The sequence below is a fragment of the Pyrus communis genome, chromosome 6, assembly GCF_963583255.1.
Source record: "Pyrus communis chromosome 6, drPyrComm1.1, whole genome shotgun sequence".
NCBI classification, from domain to species: Eukaryota; Viridiplantae; Streptophyta; class Magnoliopsida; order Rosales; family Rosaceae; genus Pyrus; species Pyrus communis.
The window spans coordinates 29,902,022-29,923,582 of NC_084808.1; the positions used below are offsets into that span (position 1 = coordinate 29,902,022).

At 36.8% G+C, this 21,561-nt stretch overlaps 3 protein-coding genes across 8 annotated transcripts; all 3 read left to right on the plus strand.

Moving 5' to 3' along the window:
* The first annotated feature begins 6,283 nt into the window (after positions 1 to 6,283).
* Positions 6,284 to 9,213, plus strand: LOC137737381 (lipoyl synthase, chloroplastic-like). Its single transcript, XM_068476835.1, has 5 exons — positions 6,284 to 7,120; positions 7,364 to 7,521; positions 7,939 to 8,110; positions 8,441 to 8,551; positions 8,679 to 9,213. Exons 1-5 carry the CDS (start codon positions 6,545 to 6,547, stop codon positions 8,763 to 8,765), a joined length of 1,104 nt encoding a protein of 367 aa, XP_068332936.1. The 5' UTR covers positions 6,284 to 6,544; the 3' UTR covers positions 8,766 to 9,213.
* A 3,111-nt stretch (positions 9,214 to 12,324) lies between these two features.
* On the plus strand, positions 12,325 to 15,587 carry LOC137737269 (pyruvate kinase, cytosolic isozyme-like). 6 transcript variants are annotated; one of them, XM_068476699.1, is made up of 4 exons: positions 12,325 to 12,490; positions 12,627 to 13,013; positions 13,944 to 14,405; positions 14,548 to 15,587. In XM_068476699.1, exons 2-4 carry the CDS (start codon positions 12,756 to 12,758, stop codon positions 15,358 to 15,360), a joined length of 1,533 nt encoding a protein of 510 aa, XP_068332800.1. In that variant the 5' UTR covers positions 12,325 to 12,490; positions 12,627 to 12,755; the 3' UTR covers positions 15,361 to 15,587. The 6 variants fall into 6 exon arrangements, with proteins under 6 accessions (XP_068332800.1, XP_068332802.1, XP_068332803.1 ...); XM_068476701.1 differs by having other exon boundaries at positions 12,632 to 13,013; XM_068476702.1 differs by having other exon boundaries at positions 12,325 to 12,486.
* A 706-nt stretch (positions 15,588 to 16,293) lies between these two features.
* On the plus strand, positions 16,294 to 20,474 carry LOC137736778 (alpha-galactosidase 1-like). Its single transcript, XM_068476044.1, has 16 exons — positions 16,294 to 16,616; positions 17,234 to 17,531; positions 17,873 to 17,931; positions 18,019 to 18,075; positions 18,161 to 18,195; positions 18,271 to 18,374; positions 18,502 to 18,577; positions 18,690 to 18,748; positions 18,874 to 18,939; positions 19,037 to 19,120; positions 19,221 to 19,285; positions 19,413 to 19,495; positions 19,588 to 19,678; positions 19,789 to 19,838; positions 19,934 to 20,074; positions 20,191 to 20,474. The coding sequence occupies exons 2-16, from the start codon at positions 17,359 to 17,361 to the stop codon at positions 20,281 to 20,283; spliced, it is 1,236 nt and encodes a 411-aa protein (XP_068332145.1). The 5' UTR covers positions 16,294 to 16,616; positions 17,234 to 17,358; the 3' UTR covers positions 20,284 to 20,474.
* Positions 20,475 to 21,561: the final 1,087 nt, after the last annotated feature.

Below are 21,561 nucleotides of genomic sequence, written 5' to 3' on the forward strand. Positions count from 1 at the left end.
CGACATTGTGGAAAACAATATAGCAGCTATAAAAACCAATGAGGAAATATGCGAATTAGTCAATTTGAAATGTAACATGTCTTATTCTCTTAGCCCTATTAGCAGAAAATAAGAAAGAGGGAAGAGTCAAATTAATTATATCAAGTGCATATGCATATGCTAAATAAAGGAAAGGGTTCCTCTCCGGATCCCCTTCCACCAAATCCACCTAGTCCAGAATTCATTCCAACTGCTACATTTATTATCACTTTTAAAGGGACCCTTGTTTGTAACCGTTGGATCAAATTTCAACGGCCCGGATCCCAGATTAGGTGGAAAGGGATTCGGAAAGGATACCTTTCCCTAAATAAAATCATATTTGGCTCAAGCTATCCCTAGGCTATCACTATACAGACTTAGATAAACTTGACATCTTCCGTAAAGGGAGATATACAATGGTTTTTCCCATAAATAATTGAAAAACTCAAACAGGTTTAGGCACTTAATTAGCCTCAACTCTTCAACTTGCATGTCACACATCAGTCATTAATCAAGATTACCTCTTATGTGTTTTGTATCCAGAATATAACTTTCCAATCACTTGTGTTGAGATGTACCCCCACATTTTTCTAATATGTCACCGTTTGCAAAAAAAACTTTTCCGTGAAGGGACTCTCCACCCCATAGGTTGAAGATGTAAAAATAATAATTTGCAAGTATTGAACAATATCTCATAGATATTATAGCATGTTGGTAAATGTCAAAACACGAATGCAATATCACACGGGTAAAGCTAATGCAAAAGAAAATTATATCATATGCCAATAGTTATAAGAAATTGTCTAAATAAAATGTATTGGAGAAGTCGAAGCAGCATAGCAGCCAAAGAGACAAATGAAGGAACAAGTAAGAGGCAATGACCAATAGCGGAGTCAAAATTTTTTTTTTGGGTGGGTTAGCTAAAATTATTAGTATGTAATCATATGATATTTTTTTTCGCCTACATAAAATTATATAATAATCTACATAAAAGTAAGAACATGAAATACTAATCCGAACCAGTTTATTAATTACTTTCCAACTAATTTTACACAAATAAAACATGCGTACAAAAAAGCAATAGAAAGAGAACAAATATTATCACTTTTGTTGATAACAAGTACCCAAAATATAAAAAAAAAAGGTTAGGGGATGCCAATTCAAGTTGTGTCGTAGGTATCTGTAATGAAATTGAAATCTTTTGTTATTATTAGAATCGATATTGTCGTCGAGTCCTTTTTATTAGTTACAAATACAAGAACCATGAAACATGGACTATTCTCAAAATCTTTAACCCTAATAGACAAATTCAAGGACTTAAAAAAAATTAACCTAACAATTGAATCAAGAAATAAGTTAAATGGAGATATGAAGAACATACATAGTGTTGAATTTCATTAGAAAATAATTTGATGGTGATTCATAGTTTTTCTTTTCTTGGGAAAGCAACGCAGCTTTGTGGAATATGGTAGAGGGTTTTTTTTGTTTTGAATGAATAGGGTAAAAAGCATGGGGAGTAGGAAAAACCTAGTTATGTATTAATTTATTATTTTTACTTTTAGCCTAAAATAATAAAATAATATATAAGATAATAAAAATATTATTTATTAATTAAGAAACACATTAACTAATAGTTTTGGTAGAATTTGGATGGGCTATTATACCTACAATGAGCAATAACAAATTTATATATAAACTATTATAGCTGCAGTTTGTTAAAATCTTCCCTAGGCTACAGCCCACTGTATCCGTGGGTGTAACTGCGCCAGTGGCAATGACATGTTTTATTCTAGTTATAGACATATTTCAAATGGGTGTTGTTGACATCAGATCATGACCGCAAGCTAGGATACTCTACGTATCTTATGGGCTTAGTAGAAAGCTTTTAGAATTAATAATGGTTTAGGAACTAATAAGTTGCAAACCCCACAATTTATATAGTATTCTCAGGGCCAATAGAGGCTTTTGCACCAAGTTTGAAACTAGTACGTATCCAAAGGATATAAAGCCTTCTATAGTAGCTCGTTTGCCAGACTTGCTAATAATAATATTGTTAGTGCATTGGTAAGGAATTGAGATCATATCCGTTATATATATGAACATTATAACGTATAATTGCCACACATGAAGTGATAGTAAATTAATATTATTATGCAAAACTTGCTCCCATGACCACCCCACAAATTTAGGAAAGTCTCAGATAAATACAGGAATAATCACATACATTAAAGTAGATAGTCATATCGCAAAAACCTGAATTTCTACACACCTTTCATCATGATTGGATTTGATTGACTTTCGAAAACTAGTCTAAGCTTTTCTGAAATCACCTAATTAAACTCATTAATTAATGATAAAATACAAATGACTTTTAGTTCCCGGAAAACTTGTATGTACACCCCTACAAATTCATAGTAATGAAATAACGTTAGAATATAATCTCATGTCACAGCATGTTGTAATTCTCATTCAATATATTCTCACAGAGTATATGAATATAATAATTCACTTGAAAAATAATATTAATCAACATAATTAATTGGCATAAACTAATTAAAAAGTGGTAATCACCACATTAAAGCTATTTAACCAAAATAGAGACAACCCCATAATTTCTAATTATATTTTATTCAGTATGAAATTCATAGGTCCATTGAGTTCTCTTGACAAATGTTGAATAATTATCATCTTAATCAAATAAGAAAAACTCTATCAATAAAAAATAACATGCATGTAATCCCCACATTTAAGATATTTAACCAAGATATTAAATCAAATGGTCATTTTGACATTTTTGTATAAGTAAGTTACACATATATACACTACAAGCCAACTACAATTATTTAAAGAAACAGCCAATAAATTAGTAATAGGCAAACAAAACGCGATGCATTAGAGCATGCAAAACCAGAATAAATAAAAAATAAAATAAAAAAAAAACCAAATGAGAGTGAATGTGAAATATCAAAACTACAAACCATAAATACAAAACGACCAAGTTTTGCATTTCTACAATCATGAGCAAATTCAAAATGTGAGTGAAATATTGATCGAAATAACATCACCTGCTAAGACTAGGATACAAATGCTTGACTTTAATTTCATAAACCTGTAATAAAATTCTTGTGGCCATACCAATTTTCAATGTACAGACTTACTGGTTAATTTCACTTAATTCACAACTTAATGTCAATAAAACGAGATAATACAAATATGTTATTGTTATCATTAGATCCTGCTTAACGAAACTTAAATGGATATTCAAACATATACAACACATGTTATATATATAACAACAATTCACTAGTTATCTTTGTAAAATTCATTCGTCCTAATAGTGATACAATTAGTATAATCTATGTTGCATGCAGAAACTATAATCGATCTTCTAGTCTAGATCTTACTAGAGTATTGACTGACATTTCGATCCTAGGAATGCACGCAAACTAGAATTTCATAATTTTTGCACACATTAAACCAAGAAAGATTGTACTTCCCTTTTGTAGTATTTTCTCCTAATAACTTTGGTCCGTGAGATTATATACTTCATTTGTAACTTTTTGCCGATCACTATGTTCATAACCTTTTGAATGCAGTAGCAAGTAACATCCACAACATCTGCTTTTTAGATTGTTGTAAATATTGGCAATTTGGATGTTACTTCTCCTACAACAAATCATATAAAATTAATATTAGGATATCACAATTTTATCACCACAATTTTATTAAATAAAATAAAATAAACCAAATAAGATAAAATACTTATCTTTTGTAGTTGTAGAACGCTCTTCGTCAATCCTTCATTAGAACAAGATTTTAGGTTGAGGCGTGTAGTCACTGTTCTTTAAGAGTAGATTTCGCCCCTCTAAGACAATGTCCCGATGTAGCAGGTTATGACGACTTACTCTCCATGATACAACAACTTATGATCCTTGTAAGCGTACACTCGCAATAATTAGATCGAATGAACAACTCAATTCTTTCCTTTAACATATAAAAGGTGGAAATTATAATAGCATTTGAGATAATACAAGAGATTAGGAGAGGAGAAGATGGTGGGATTGTTTTTAACTAGGTGGGATTTGTCCGGTGAAGGAAAGAGATGATTACTCCACAAAAATTCACCTTTGCCTCAAAGAGAGGATGATATTATATATAGGACAAATAGGCTATACATGAAGGCCATTTAACAAGGTCTAGGACGTTGGCCATTATAGCCACAACGATTATAAATTAGTTAATGCTTCAGTTTTTAGTTTTACAAATAAAAAACTGAAATAAAGAATTTAAAACAAATTGAATAATATTAAAGTTACTAATGAAGAGTTGTCTTTTAAAATACCCAGTCAAAAATTCCAACATCAACAACTTAGAATGCCTAATGCCAAACATCACCCGCCAAGGCTTGCTGAGTATCACTTACAAGGCCCGTCGAATTGAGCATCACATGTCAAATTTTTATTTGTCGAACTCCAGGTCAGTGTATATTTCGGGTAATTTCTCAGTGTAACGACCCCAACAAAACGAATGGACAAATTGTTAAAGTCCCACATCAGTGTGGATAAAAGGAAACCATGGGTTTAAATATGATTACCCCACTCTAATTAATACTAAAGCATTTTGTGGAAAAACTTCACACCTGACGGATTGGGCATATGGTAAAGTTGAGGACAGTATCGGTGGATTTAGAGTGGGGCCCCCTAGGCCCGTTGATCTAAAAAATATTTCAACATGGCATTAAAGCCCACGGTTACGGGCCCATGTAAGCCAAAGGCTGGTCACAAGGAAGTGTGGACTCGGAAACAAGCTTTGACTCTTAATATAGAGTCGGCCTCTAAGTTCTAAGAGTCACTTCCTTAAAAAAATTGAAAACAATAAGAGTTACTTCCTTAAAAAAATTGAAAACAAGTTTGGACTCCATTGGAGTCAACATCTGAGTTTCAATTGCCGATGAGTGAATTTCCACGTGTGAACCACGAGTCAAACTTTGAGTTTTAATCACACCTAATAGATGGGTATGTGGTAAAATTGAGGAAAGTATCGGTGTCATTAGAGTGAGGCTCCTTCTTGTAATCTTGCTCCCCCTTGTAATTTACGTCATTTGTGTTGAAATATTTTTAGGTAAATTACACAAAACTACCTCAACTATAGGTCAAATGACACTATCATATCTCATATTTTAAAAGTGACAATATCATACCTCATTTTCCGAATTTGTGCCAATGTTAGACATCTGTTAGTTTTTCTGTTAATTTCTCTGTTAAATGCTGACATGACCAGAGACGGGACCCACTCACCAATCCAACTAGATTAAAAAATAATTAATTATTCAAAAATTAAAAAAATTAAAAATTAAAAAACTAAACAAATAAAAAAATGCCTAGGGATGCGGGTCTTCCTTTCTTCCACCCGCACCAACCCTTCTCTCTTTCTTCTCTTTATCTTCTCCCGCATCTCTCTCCCACTCTAACTCCCTCTTCTCTCTGCAACCATTGGCGCCGAGGCCAGTGTCCACCAACTCGCCATCTTTCTCCTTCCTACGGGGTCCCAAGCGTAATCGTGCATGAGCTGGCGCAAGGAGGCGGTGAGGTTAGAAGCCCGGGGTGGCAACAACGGGTCGCGGCGAAATGTGGGGAGGGAATTAAGGGTTTGGGTGTGTAGGAGGGGAAGGGAATCTGGGTGTGGGTTTGGTTTTGTTTTTTTTTGGGTATGTGATCTAGGTGTGGGCTTGGTTTTTTTTTGTTTCTTCAATGAAGTGGTGAAGATGGAGGAAGAGAGGCAGCGGTGGGGTGGTGAAGGAAGGTTGGGTATGGAGGGACTAAGGGAGGGATGGGCCGGGTTGGGAGGTGGTGGTGAGGGAAGAACGAGTGCAAGTGGGGAGAGGGACGGAGGAGGGAGACCGCATTGTAGAGAGAGGAGAGAGAAAAGAGAGAAAGGGTGGTGGAGGAAGGTTGTGGGGACGTGGAACGGTTTGGTGGCTATTGAAGAGAAGAAGAAAATGGGTTGGTGCAGGTGGAGGCAAGGAAAGGCCGGATCCCTTAGGTAATTTTTTATTTTTTTTTTAGTTTTATAATTTATCATTTTTTTAAAATTTTAAAATTTAATTATTTTTTAATCCAGTTGTATTAGTGAGTAGAGTTCGTTTCTAACCACGTTAACATTTAACAGAAAAATTGATGAAAGTATAACATTGACATAAATTCGTTGATAAAATATGTTATTGTTACTTTTAAAAAATAAAGTACGAAAATATCGCCAGACGAATAATTGAGATAGTATTTTATCATTTACCCAATATTTTTTAGATCGACAGGCAAATTCTCCCTCCTCCTGGATTGCAAGAGCAATGCACTGGAGCGCGCCTTCAGGTATGACAAGATCTCCCTCCTCCACACCTGGACCTTGTATTTGCAGTTGCAGAGTGGTAAGTCCAAACTCCTAGGCTCCTGGATTGGATTAAATTGGTGGGTTGTAGAAGAAATCTAGGTATTCTAGACAGGAAATTGAGGAGGAATCGAAGACGACGATGATGATTCAGCTGCAATCCCAAGTTTCATCATCATTTTGGCCAATCAGCCCAATCCCGATTGAGGCTCCGAAAGGCCGGATGTCTGTCTTGAATGTGCGATCAGGAGGACGTCGAGGAGGAATACGATGTGAGGCGATGGCGGCGGGAACGGAAACGGGAATGGGGCCTTACACGGGGAGAGACCCAAATGTGAAGAAGGCGGAATGGCTAAGGCAGAAAGCCCCCCAGGGACACAAGTACGAGGAGGTCAAGGAGTCCTTGTCCCGTCTGAATCTCAAGACGGTGTGCGAGGAGGCCCAGTGCCCTAACATCGGCGAGTGTTGGAATGGAGGTGGCGATGGCATTTCCACTGCCACTATCATGCTCCTCGGTGACACCTGCACCCGCGGCTGTCGCTTCTGTGCCGTCAAGACCAGCCGGACCCCTCCACCTCCAGATCCCATGGAGCCTCTTCACACTGCCACCGCCGTTGCCAGCTGGGGCGTCGATTATATTGTTTTAACCAGTGTCGACCGCGATGACCTGCCCGACGGTGGAAGCGGACATTTTGCTCGCACCGTCCAAACCCTCAAGGTTAATTGGTTGCTAACTAATCAGCTTGCTTGCTTCAATTTCTCTACTTTGATTGATTGAATGCATTATATCATGTCTGATGACCTAGCTTTTAACATAACATAAAGACTCTGAGACGAGCATAGAGCATTGCAAAATCGGCAACTTCTTTCTTACATAATAATAAATTAACAATAATCCTTTCTTACATTCATCAATACAATACAACAATACAATGTTTTACACACTCATTTCACTCTGCAGACTCTCAAGCCTGACATCATGGTTGAGTGTTTAACTTCGGACTTTCGCGGTGACTTGACGGCTGTACACACTCTGCTTTACTCTGGACTTGATGTTTTTGCACACAACATTGAGACCGTCAAACGCCTCCAGCGAATTGTCAGAGACCCTCGCGCTGGGTAAGCTAGCTGCACTCCAATCCAAAGTCTTTCGGTTATGTATTTCGTAAAGAAGTGCATAAGTGGTCCGACCCAGATGATTGCACCATATGACATGCATCAGTTTTTGTACAAACATATTTTTTAAATCATTTACATGCATACCATATTTCTCTCATAAAATCATGTTTGGAAATATGGCCTTGACACATATGTGCTATGCATGCTCCAAGTTTAACATAACATTCAACGATACAATATCCACCTAGGATTAAACCTTCATGTACTTCAGGTAACAGTATCATAACAAAAGGTAAGTCACACAAATGATAGCTAAAGAGGACCATAACAATACTTGTCCAGGCTTTGTATGTATTTGTCGTATACTAGGAACTGAAGTCAATGGGCTGAAGAAGTTTGTTTAATGTGGTAATGCAGGTATGAGCAAAGCTTATCTGTTCTAAGACATGCAAAACAAAGCAAGAAGGGGATGATAACAAAAACTTCTATAATGTTGGGCCTGGGAGAAACAGACGATGAGCTGAAGGAAGCCATGGCTGATTTAAAGGCTATAGATGTTGATATATTGACACTTGGACAATATTTACAGGTTGGTTAAAGATGCATAGCTTTCATGTATTTAGCTTTGATTACTTTCATGCAAGTACATTGGAACTTACAGACTGTAAGGCTGGTGTCGTTTTAGGCAATCATGAAATGAGACTAAGTTATATCCCAGTAGAATTTTTGACAGTCTAATTCTTGTTATATGCTTGAAGAATGGCTGTAATCTGGCCCATGGTAGTTTTTATTTTCCATAAGCAATCCTCTTTTACTGTTTCTGAGGCAATCATGAAATGAGACTAAGTTATATCCCAGTAGAATTTTGTGATAAAGATTATGATTTTAAGTTATTTTAAGTTGCTTAAAATTGTTGCAGCCAACTCCATTACATTTGACTGTAAAAGAATATGTTGCCCCTGAGAAATTCGTTTTCTGGAAGGAATATGGGGAGTCTATTGGATTTCGTTATGTAGCCAGTGGGCCCTTGGTAAGATGTTCATTAACGTCAGTTTTATAGATGTTGTGGATTATCTTTCTTTGCTATTCTTGTTTGAATGCAGTTACCTAGTTTACCATTCTTGGTGAAAAAATCTTTGCATCTATTAATTTTTCAGGTCCGGTCCTCGTATAGGGCAGGGGAACTGTTTGTTAAAACAATGGTCAGGGAAATGGCTTACAGCTCTATTGGCGTACCTCAGTAACTTATGGACTTCAATACTGATGGCTACCAAAACGACAATAAGTTGGTGGCTGCATGAACAGCTAAAAATGGGGAAAAGTTATGATTGCAATGAGCGGATGGCCATACATTTTTAGAGGGTCTGAATTTCCTAGTCTGCTATATATATACAAATTTTGGTTCAATTGAGAATGTTGATGTGCCACAATCATTTGTTTGTTAAACGTAGTGGGAGATAAGAACACATGTTGGAGTCGGAATCAGGATTTTCGCATATTTCTGTTGACATTTCAATTCAAATTAGGAGAGGAAAGAGAGTTACTTTGATTGTAATTTCAATTGGATGGGCGGCATGGTAGCTGCTGTGGTGAACATTTGCTTGCGTTTGCAGTTGCTTTTTGCTTAGTATTCAATTGAGATTTTGAGGTATTTTAATTCTTTTAATGAATCTTGGGGTATTCAATTAGAAATTTAAGAGCTTGTTTGGTATCCTACTTGAGTTCAACTTTTTTAACTGAAAAACACTTTTTGAGTTTTAGGTGTTTAATTCTTGTTCGGTAGGACTCTTTTTAAAAATTGGATTCAAAACTAACATAAAAACATAGGCTATTTCTTAAAAACACTAAATTGAGTTTTTTTTTGCTTTCTACTCAACATCTTTTTTTTGCTCTCCCCTGACCCTTTTTTTTTTAGGAGATTTAATAAAACATTCCTAATACTGTTTATTTTTAAAAAAAAATCACGTTTATACTTTTTCCTGATACTATTACTGTACTTTGAAAATGGTCATTACAAGAAAAGGTTTTATGAACTTTTGTTAGTTTCCTTTTTTTTCTTCTCCCTACCCTCTGTTTCCTCTCTCCCCACGTCACATCCAGTCTTCTCTCTCTTCTCAACTTTTGTCTCATCACCCTCCTTTTCTTGTCACTCCTCACCGTGGTGCATTTTTCATCTCTTCTTATTTTGTGCGATCACGGTTAAGTCACGTTAATATTTTATATTGATTTTTTTATAAAGATAATAAGATAAAAAATAATAAAAATATAAAATATTGATGTGATTTAATTGTGATCATGCAAATAAAAAGGGATGAGAAATGCATCCAAATAGGAGGCATACAATCTGCCTTCTCTCCCTCACCTCTTCACTCTCTCCTTGTCCTTCTCTCACCTCGCCAACCATTTCCTCTCTCATTTTTCCCAATTCTCTCTCTCCTCCAGTTTTTGCTCAAGTAGTTTGAATTCAAACTAAAAAAAATTTATTTTTAAAAACTCAACCAAACAGATTTTTGAAATTTTAAGATTTAAAATAAAACTGTTTTTAAGTGATATTATTTGAAAATTATTTTTAGGAACAATCAAAGTTTTTTTGGTAGGATACCAAACGGACCCTAAGTGATTATTTGAAATTCAATGTGTATTCAATCAGGATTTTAAGATAGTTTATTAAAATTCTTATAAATTTAGGTGTATTTAATTAAGATTTTAAATAAGTTTATAACATTATAGGTGTATTCAATTAGAATTTGATTTTAAAGAATTTGAAAAAGTTTAGGAATTAAGGGGGTGTATTCAATTGGGAATTTGAGAGATTTTAATGAATTTATAAGTCCATGGATTTTTATGGAGTCCAACTGATTTGTAAAGATTTTATGTAAAATTTTGATTCAATTCTCTCGAAATCGCATTGGGAGATGTGAGATTTGTGAATGCTTAAAATACACTATAAAATATCTTCAATTTCTTCTAATTCCTCAACTTCTCCAAAATCTTTAAATTCAAATTATAATTGAATATATATATGGAACGTTATAAATTTCTTTAAAATTCTAATTGAATACAACCGGATTTCTAAGGATTTTAATAAACTATCTTAAGGAGAGTGTATTCAATTGGAATTCTGAAGAGTTTTAATTCTTTTAATGAATATATGGGTATTCAATCAGGAATTTAAGTGATTATCTGAAATTCAATGTGTATTCAAACAGGAATTTAAGTGATTATCTGAATTTCAATATGTATTCAATCAGGATTTTAAGATAGTTTGTTAAGATCGTTAGAAATTCGGGTGTATTCAATTAAGATTTTAAAGAATTTTATAACAATCCACGTATATTCAAATAGAATTTGATTTTAAAGAATTTGACAAAGTTGAGGAATTTGAGAGATTTTGTACTGAATCTTAAGTATCCACAAATCTCACATTTTCGCAAGAGATTTTGAGGGAATTGAATCAAAATTTTACATGAAATCTCTACAAATCAATTAGACTCTGTAAAAATCTATGGATTTATAAATCCTTTAAAATCTCTCAAATTCCCAATTGAATACACCCCCTTAAAATCCTGATTGAATACACATTGAATTTTAGTGAATCACTTAAAATTTTGATTGGATACCCCTTGATTCATTAAAAGAATAAAAATTCCTTAAAATCTCAATTGAATATACCCCTAAAGGAAACTGGAGAGATTTCGTAGTGTATTTTAAACATTCACAAATCTTAACTCTTCCCAAGAGATTTCAAGAGAATTAAATCAAAATTTTACATGGAATCTTTACAAATCAATTAAACTCCATAAAAATTCATGAATTTATAAATCTACTAAAATTTCTCAAATTCCCAATTTAATACACCATAAAAATGGATAATACTGAATGAATGAGAGGTTTTTGGGCCAAGAGTAATCTTACGTTTACAATCTCTCTAATAGATGTGTGACTCGCCAAAACATATAGGTCTCATCTCTAATAAAAAGATGATACAAATAGATGATAAGAATAATGTTTTATTAGGCCAATGCTCTCCTTGTTATTTTCTCAAAAATGTTCAATTGAGTCTCTTATTTTCTTTGGATGAGTTTGTATTTATGGAATAAGATTATTTCCTCTCCTAATCCCCTCATCTCTTCTCTCATTTTCATTTTTGTCTTTCTTTCTCTATGAAAAAGTTGAGGTTTTTTAGTCAAAATGGTCCTTCAGATTCGCATAATTCTTTACTTTGTTCCCTGAGATTTGAAATCAATATAAGTGGTCTCTGAAGTTGTCCACCATGGTCATTCCGTGAACAGTTATGTTAAATAAAGATTAAAATGATAAAACTATTCTTAAGTGTAATAAACAATAGGCCAAAATGATTTAACAAAAATTAAGGATATTTTTGTCATTTTATTCTTATTTAATGGAAATTTTTCATGAAATGATCAAAATGATTGATGTGGACATTCGATTTCAAATCTCATGACCAAAATAAAGAGTTATGCAAATTTTAGAGACTATTTTGGATAAAAAGCTAAGAAATAAAAAATGTTAACGTTATTTAATCGTGACTATTCAAAAAGAAAGAGAGAAAAAAATAAGAGGAATTACCATTCAAAAATGAGAAGAGAAAAAAATGAGAGGAATTAGAAGGGGAGAAAATTATACTTCTATCCTATGTAAAGAGAGAACAGTGGTCGAGGGTAGTCGATTCACAAATTCCCATCAGCGTCCGGTCCAGTGGGGTCCACCGGTTTCAAAGTTGCCCACCGTTTACATTACTCTTACACGTCCGGTCTAGTCACTAGTGCCTAAGCCCACAGTTTACTTTACTCTTTCACCAAAAGACAGACAGTTTCCGCAACTGCTCACTGGGATTTGTGATTGCCTCCTCTCCTCTCCTTTGCTGTTCCCTCCTCCTCCGTACTACTACTGCTACTGTCACACCAGCTGCCCCCGCCGCCACGAGCAAGGCTTGGTAACTAAGTTGGTAACCTTGCTACTTCTTCTTTGTTTTTTTTTATTTTTTTATTTTTACGAATTTGAAGGTAGAAATCCGAGATAGAAGGGCTTCCTTTGTTTTGTTTTGTTTTGTTTGTGTGCTGCTAATTGCTAATCAATCTCAGCTCAGAATCGACTTGAAATCGAATCGGAAGATAAAATCATCATCATCATCGTCATCGATCCAAGATCTATCTATCTTATCTAGCCGAGAAAAGAAGAGAAGAAAGTCAATCAAATTCATATTTCAAAGCATGGCCAACATAGACATAGAAGGAATACTCAAGGAGCTCCCCAACGACGGCCGCATCCCCAAGACCAAGATCGTTTGCACCCTGGGCCCTTCTTCCCGCTCCGTCCCAATGGTCGAGAAGCTTCTAAGGGCTGGCATGAACGTCGCCCGCTTCAACTTCTCTCACGGCACCCACGACTACCACCAGGAGACCCTCGACAATCTCCGCACTGCCATGCACAACACTCAGATCCTCTGCGCCGTCATGCTCGATACAAAGGTCCCTATCTATCTCTCTATTTCCTAATTAATTTCTCGATTTCACTTTCCTATACATACATACTTCTGCAGCTACATATGTATACCCTCACTTGTGTAATTTTCATCCTACTCTTGTTTTTGTTTGTTTGTTTTTGTTTTCCTGCTTTGCTTTCTGGTGAACTACTGGAATGAATGAAGGAATAAATAAATAAATAAATATCTTTGTCTAATTGTCTCTCTGTGTTATTCACCATTAGTCTTCATTATCCGCTTCTTAGTTATTATCCAATTCGACTTTTGTGTTTGTCCTATTATTATCCATATATGATACCTTTTTCCTACTCTACTCTACTCTACTCCAATGGAATGGATACATGAATATGAATATTTATCACCTGGGCCTCTATGCCCCACACATCGTTTTAAGGGTTGTATATCTTCCAGTTCCTTACTCTAGAATTTAGCTTCTGAGCCTCTACCAATATCGTTTGGCTGATTCATGTGGTTCACTATTCACATCCTCTTGAGATAAGTGGTCTATGTCAGTAAACGGTTGAAAGTTGTTTTATTTCTGTCCCATGTTCCTGAGAGAAACAACACTGGGTAGGCTTGGTCACTATTACAACAGAAAGAATTGCTACAAGATTAAGTTCGCGCCTCTACTAAAATATATATAACTGTTAGAAAGCAAACTACTACATTATGGTATCGGAGCATTAGATCCCATGTTCAATTTCTTGCAATCACAACCCTCTCAATCTTAAGTTGAATCCACATGCTGGTTCTACCGGTGGAAAGAGCCTACATATGACAGCAAGTGTTAGAATATAAAAAATTGTTAATCCACATTCTAACAAACTCTAACAACAATTAAAGATGGTCTGGTCTACAATAATGTTCCACTTTCCACATTTTGAAACTGAACACTTGTTACTTCCACTTTTTGTAGGGGCCTGAGATTCGGACTGGATTCCTCAAGGGTGGAAAACCCATACAACTTAAGGAAGGGCAGGAAATTACTATTACTACTGATTACAGCATCAAGGGGGATGAAGAGATGATTTCCATGAGCTACAAGAAGCTGGCTTTGGATTTGAAGCCAAGAAATACCATTTTATGTGCAGACGGCACCATTACTCTCACTGTATTATCTTGTAATCCAGATGCTGGTACAGTTAGGTGCTGCTGTGAGAACACTGCAATGCTGGGTGAAAGAAAAAATGTCAATCTTCCTGGTATTGTGGTGGATCTTCCCACACTGACGGAGAAGGATAAGGAAGATATTCTGGAATGGGGCGTGCCCAACAAGATTGATATGATTGCTCTTTCATTTGTACGCAAGGGATCAGATCTTGTTAATGTCCGTAAAGTTCTTGGACCTCATGCAAAGAACATACAATTGATGTCAAAGGTATGACCAGTAACCTCGCTTTTAATGTTCGATTGTCCCAGCATTGAAGTCGGAAGATGATCCGTAGCTTTACATTTTGGGTTTGTATGTCTGATTGTTTTTTTCATTAATTAACCAGTTAAGTTTGCTGTGGTTTCTATAGGTTGAGAACCAGGAGGGAGTTATCAACTTTGATGAGATATTGCGAGAGACAGATTCATTCATGGTTGCCCGTGGTGATCTTGGAATGGAAATCCCAGTTGAGAAAATTTTTCTGGCACAAAAGATGATGATATATAAGTGTAATCTTGTGGGCAAGCCCGTGGTCACTGCCACTCAGATGCTTGAATCCATGATCAAGTCTCCACGGCCAACCCGTGCTGAAGCCACTGATGTAGCTAATGCTGTCCTTGATGGCACTGATTGTGTCATGCTTAGTGGTGAGAGTGCAGCTGGGTCCTATCCAGAACTCGCCGTGAAAATTATGGCTCGCATATGTATTGAGGCAGAATCTTCCCTTGATTACAGGGCAATCTTTAAGGAGATGATAAAGTCGACGCCCCTTCCAATGAGCCCTTTGGAGAGTCTTGCATCCTCTGCTGTCAGAACAGCCAATAAGGCCAGAGCCAAACTCATTGTTGTGTTGACACGAGGTGGGAGCACAGCCAAATTGGTGGCGAAGTACCGGCCAGCTGTTCCTATCCTGTCAGTGGTGGTTCCAGTTCTGACCACAGACTCCTTTGATTGGACCTGCAGTGATGAGACTCCGGCAAGACATAGCCTGATCTACAGGGGGTTGATTCCTCTATTGGCTGAAGGGTCTGCCAAAGCTACCGATGCAGAATCCACAGAGGTGATCCTGGAAGCTGCTCTGAAGTCAGCAACAGAGAGGGGATTGTGCACGCCTGGGGATGCTGTGGTGGCACTTCATCGCATTGGAGTCGCCTCTGTTATTAAGATCTGTGTGGTAAAATAAAACTGAGGTTTGCAGAGTACCAACATTTGCACGGTAAAGCAATGTAGCTGAGATGGACTAAATGGGTTTTGGTTTGTAGCCCCTTATTATGTTTTAGCGATCGCAGCACTGAAAAGTGTACTAGTTACCTTTCTTTTCTGAAGCTATGTGAGAGGGCATGGTACCTCTAGATTTTTATTGCTTTATGCTGCACAAGCTATGAGCTATTATGGGAGTATGCTTGATTTTGCCCGGGTGTAGAAATAAGGCTCGGGGGACTATTACCGCTATGTTTGGACGAGAGACTTAAAATACCAAAGAAGTTCAGTCTCAAACCAGTTTTGAAAACTGGACTACGAGAACACTAAAAAACATAAAATGGGATTTGGAATGACACATTTCCAGGAGTCATTTTAAAGTTTACCCCAATGGTGCATTCCTAACAAATTTACCCCAAGTTCCATGGAACATTTAAAGTCCCTCGCCCAAGTGCGCTGCTGTAGTTTTTCTGGTTGTGGCTGGTCTTGATCATGTTAGGGGTTGGGCCTGTTGGCACATTCTCTGCTGAATAGTATGTGGTTGGACCTTGCATTTTTCTTTTTTTTTTTGTCTTTTTTGGAAGGAGGTTGGACCTTGCATATTAAGCTAGGGAGATTCTCTTTAAAGCCGAAGACAAAGCCTAAGACAATGGTGATGATGTGCATATAAATAAATTAATACAATCGATTGAAAAGTAGATTCCCTCTAAAGCCAAAGCTAGCTACCCCTAGTGCGCAGTGCGGTCGTAAAGCTCAAAACAGCAGTAGGCCCACTTCCCACGCACCAAGCATCCATGCAAAGAGACAAAAAACAACCTACCAGCCCTGCGCCTCTTCTCTGTTGCTCTCACCCTCTTCTCGCACTCACCCCAATCCAAGTGCCGTATTCAAGAACCTTTCGCGTGCAAATGCAACGCCAACAAGAATCGATGAGTCCGGAGCCATTGTAGCGAAGGCAGATAGGCTCATAGCCAGGAGAGCCATTGTGACCAGACCACAATATAGAACAACTTACACGTGTAAGGTTTATTGTTACATCATTACATCAGAAAGCTACAATGACCATAAACCATTTATTGATCACACCACGAGTGAGAAGGAAGGCGACATAAGATTGGAGCTCAGATAGCAAGGGTGGTGTCAATTGCTAATTTCGAGGAATACAGCTAGCTAAGAGAAGGCCCTTGTCAGTTGGTCAGGAATCGGGACTCAACGCATCGCGCATCGCATGAAAAACATGTGAGTGTCAGAGTGTGTAATTCCATTTCATTTGTGTCTATTTATTCAACCTACGTTCACTTTCAGCAGGCCACTTTCCTCTTCTCGTCGTTAAAAGTTATACATTGTACGGTGATCCTAATAATCCTTTCTTCCCAAAGATTTTTAATTTATTATTCCATTTTTCCAAATATTAATTGAATATTTGAAGATTCAGACTACACTTTCAATAATGTAATTAAATATTTTATATGTCCCCAATCCAATCTAATCTAGAAAATATTTTTATTTATTTACTTACTATTTGGTGTTAGAAAATCTTTTTTATGTCGCTAATTTAGAGGGTTTCACTATTTGTCCTTATTGGCTAGTTACCAGTTACGCGAACTTTCTTTATATGGCGGGATTCTTGACAAAAATTAAGGTGAAAATATTTACCGTAACGAAAACACCACACAACGGTGGAATTCTTATCTTATCATACTCTTTAATATAGTTATTTTCTTCGGTTTTTTAAGTCTAAAATACGGGATTGTAGTGTAAAACAATTTAAAGTTCATATCTCCTTTTATCTCTCCAACGGAATTTGATCCTCTCTTTTTAATTTCCTCTTTTTTTTTTTTTTTTTTTGGATATAGAGCATTCTTATCCTAAGATAAAGATAGAATCAGAGGAATCTGGTCAAGTGAGTCAACATTAGAGGGGAGTGAGTGGTAGAGTAAGAGACAGTAAGGAAGGAGAAGCAGTAGCAGCGGCAGCCAATATGGGGAAGAAGGATGGTGGTGATTGTGATCATGGTACAATAGTGATGATTGTGATGTTGTTGATAATGGCAATGGGTTTGTCGTTTGCTTCTTCAGCTTCAGCTGCAGCAGCTTCTTCGCAACTCAGACGAAATCTGCTTGCCAACGGACTTGGACTCACTCCTCCCATGGGGTAGAATTTTACTCATTTACAAACTATATAAAATTAATATTTTTGCCTCCTTTGATCGATGGTCAGCCACAACCAGTCAGATCAGATTCTAAGATATATATATATATATATATATATATATTTCAGCAAACTTACGAAATGGGAAGCAATTTATTTTCCTTCTGCTGTTTTTACGCACTTGGAGTGTTATATAATCAACAAGAGGCCGTTTGCGTTTAAATCCTAATATTATATATATCAACATGTGCCGCAACCCACAACTACAATTTTATTCAAATACTTGCAAGCTTGTGGGATTAAGATTAAATGATTAATGTTGTTTTCTTTGCTTGCTTAATTAGGTGGAATAGTTGGAATCACTTCAACTGCAAAATCGATGAGAAAATTATCAAAGCAACCGGTAACTCCAGCAACTTAACTCTTGCCTACTCATCAAAGCCATGTTTTGTTTCCAAAGCTTGCTTAATTTCTCTGGTTGGTTTGACAGCTGATGCACTGGTTTCCACTGGTCTCTCTAAACTTGGATATACCTATGTTAACATAGGTATCCTTCTTCTCTCTTTTTTAGTTTTTTGGGTAGCTTGGTACTTTCCAATTTTAATAAAAGCTGATGCTCTCTATATCTATAGATGATTGCTGGGCCGAAATTGCTCGTGATCACAAGGTATTTGTTTCTATTTTTCATCACAATCAAGCTCGGCTGTAAAAGTACTGAACATGCATAAAATTTCATACGCAGCGCAATCTAGTGCCCAAGAAATCAACATTTCCATCAGGCATTAAAGCTCTTGCGGATTATGTTCACAGCAAGGGTCTTAAGCTAGGAATTTACTCAGATGCAGGGTAACACATCTAACTCTCATACACCCCATCCCATTACAGATATATGCTGCATGTAGAGCTGTTCTTGAATGTTGATATATACTTAAAGTACAACTAAACAAATAGTACATTCGCTTATACTTTGCAGGTACTTCACTTGCAGCAAAACCATGCCTGGTTCACTTGGCCACGAAGAGCAAGATGCCAAAACATTTGCTGCTTGGGTACGATATATATGTTGGAATCACTTCACTCAATCAAAAGGACTCATAACATCTCCAATGATGATGATATGTTGTCACAGAATCTTGAAATGCTCATGCACTTTCTTCGCAGGGAATTGATTATTTGAAGTATGATAACTGTAATAATGATGACTCCAAGCCAACTGTTAGGTAAAATACCTAGAATAGCTATGATGATACCGCACAAAGTACTTTCCTGCCTGCACTTAATTTTCCTTGGGTAAGGTCTCCATATGACAAATACCTTTCTACAAATATTTCAACTCTTCTTGTAGGTACCCTGTAATGACCCGAGCTCTGATGAAATCAGGTCGTCCCATATTCTTTTCGCTTTGTGAATGGTAATGGTCCTGTTTGCTTAAACTCAAAAGCCATGTATCGTGTTTTTCTTAGTAATAGGCCTAAGTTTTTAATTTTGCTTTCTATTTCGTTTTTTAGGGGAGATTTGCACCCTGCTCTATGGGGTGCTAAAGTAGGAAATAGCTGGAGAACTACTAATGACATTTCTGATACATGGGAAAGGTAGAAATATGTATGTGCTTCCGTTGACTCTCAATGTGGTCTCATGTTTTTGGGGTCTCACTCTCACATAATACCTTTTTATTGGCATTTTGCTTGGCAGTATGATCTCTAGAGCTGACATGAATGAAGTTTATGCTGAATTTGCCAGACCTGGTGGCTGGAATGGTGAATATTCCACTAATGCAACCAACAACCCCGTTTTACATATACTGTCATTTGGGTTGGGCACACTGTTGAGTGTTGATGTTTCACTAAGAGGTTAATCTTATTTATCTGCTGAAATTTTGAACAGATCCCGACATGTTAGAAGTGGGGAATGGAGGAATGACAAAAGATGAATATGTAGTCCATTTTAGCGTATGGGCCATTTCTAAGGTACCATAAACTTTAACATGCCAGATGCTCTTCTTTATATGAAATGTGTAATTTTAGGTCATCTGTTTGGTTACAAATGAGCTGTGTTGCAGGCTCCCCTCCTTCTTGGCTGCGATGTGAGGAATATCACAAAAGAGAACATGGAGATCATTGCAAATAAAGAGGTTATCTCTGTAAACCAAGGTAAGTACAAGCTTTGGACGGACATTGATTTTCCTTCCTAGTGAGTGAAGTGAACGATCAAGTTGCACTAATAGCGGAGTTTTGATTTTTATGATGGTTAACTGTAACAGATCCACTTGGTGTCCAAGCTAAAAAGGTCAGATCAGAAGGGGATCTGGAGGTAAAAATGAAAATGCCAGCAAATCTCTTGTGATATGTATACATAACGTAAGTATTCTGTCATTGTGTGTGTAACTCTGAAATTTGAATGAACAGATTTGGGCGGGGCCCCTTTCAGGATACAGAGTAGCTCTACTCCTTGTCAACCGAGGCCCTTGGCGAACTGCAGTCACAGCTCACTGGGATGACATTGAGATCCCCACAAACAGTGTTGTTGAAGCAAGAGACCTCTGGGAGGTATACTAATTCTTTGTATTATCAATCATCTGTTTTTTCTCAATTCTTGCTACTTTTGGCAGCTGTGTTGTAATTTATGGGAGATATTTACTGATACCTTGCTTTCTGTCATGCAGCACAAGACATTGAAGGCACGATTTGTTGGAAACTTGACAGCCACTGTGGACTCTCATGCATGCAAAATGTATGTTTTGAAGCCAGTGTCTTAACCATGTATGAGTTGAGTTCTGTTGAATCAGAATGTTCATGGTGTTGATGAGAGGTCTCTGAGGTCTCTCTCATTAATGTTTGTCGCATTCATGGTTTACAATCTACGAGCTGTTCCTATTTACCATTTGACCAAAACTTGATTTCCAATTAATAACAATCTGGAGAAGCAAATTAGTTCCTCTTCTCCGCTGATTTTTATGTGTGTGTGTGTGTTTGCGTCTTGTGGCGGATGGGCCTCCCCTCAAGGGAATGAGTGAAACTTGTGCAATCTCATCTGTTTCAGTGGTGGTGTGTCTATGACCTACCTGCATGTATGTTAGCTTAGATTCCTCTAATTCAGATTACAACATTTGACACACATAGTATTTATAAAAAACTTGGCGCGGGTTAGCGCTATTAATGGCCATGCGCTTAATCTTGATTCTCATTAGTGATTTTAGAGAACAACCCAATTCTTACAATCGCGGCTCACGAGTACTCTCACTTAGGTGAGTCCTCCAAGAGTACATGTGACCTGTACTCTGCGGGAGATTGCCCGCCTTGGAACTCACTCAGGACAATGTCCTTCCTTAACATTATATATCATCAGCACAAATGTCATAGGGATGCGCAGGGGATTTTATTTCAATTCTCCTATTTTAGAGTGTTGGAATATAGGTCACACAATATGGATTGTTTCTACCCATTGAACCTTCTTCATGGGATCTCCAATCACAAAGGTTGGATTTCTTCTCTAGGTGACTTCCTTATGGGTTTAAGCCCATCCCCCTCGACAAATCTAAGACTCCATTCCTAGATAGACCTTTGGTCAATTGATCTGCAATGTTCTTTTCCGACTTCACATAGTCTAAAGAAACAACTTCTTTATTTAACAAGCTTCTCACAGATTTGTATCTAACATTAATATGTCTATTTAATTTCTTATTTGTATGTGTCTACCTCACTAAATCTATCATGGCCTTATTATCACAATGTATGGAAATGGCAGGTATATGCTTGCTCACCAAAGGGATATCAAGCAAAAAGCCTCTATACATGCATTATCAAGAGCTATGAGTTCAGATTCCATTGTACTTCTAGAAATTATTGTTAGTTTCTTAGATCCCCAAGATATAGCTGCTCCTCCCAATAAAAATACATAACCTGAAGTAGATTTCACTTCGGAGCTATTAGTGATCCAATTTGCATCATTGTACCCTTCTACAACATAAGGAAATCCTTTATAGTGTATAGAATAATCCATAGTTCCTTTTAGATACTTAAATACTCGCCTTAAA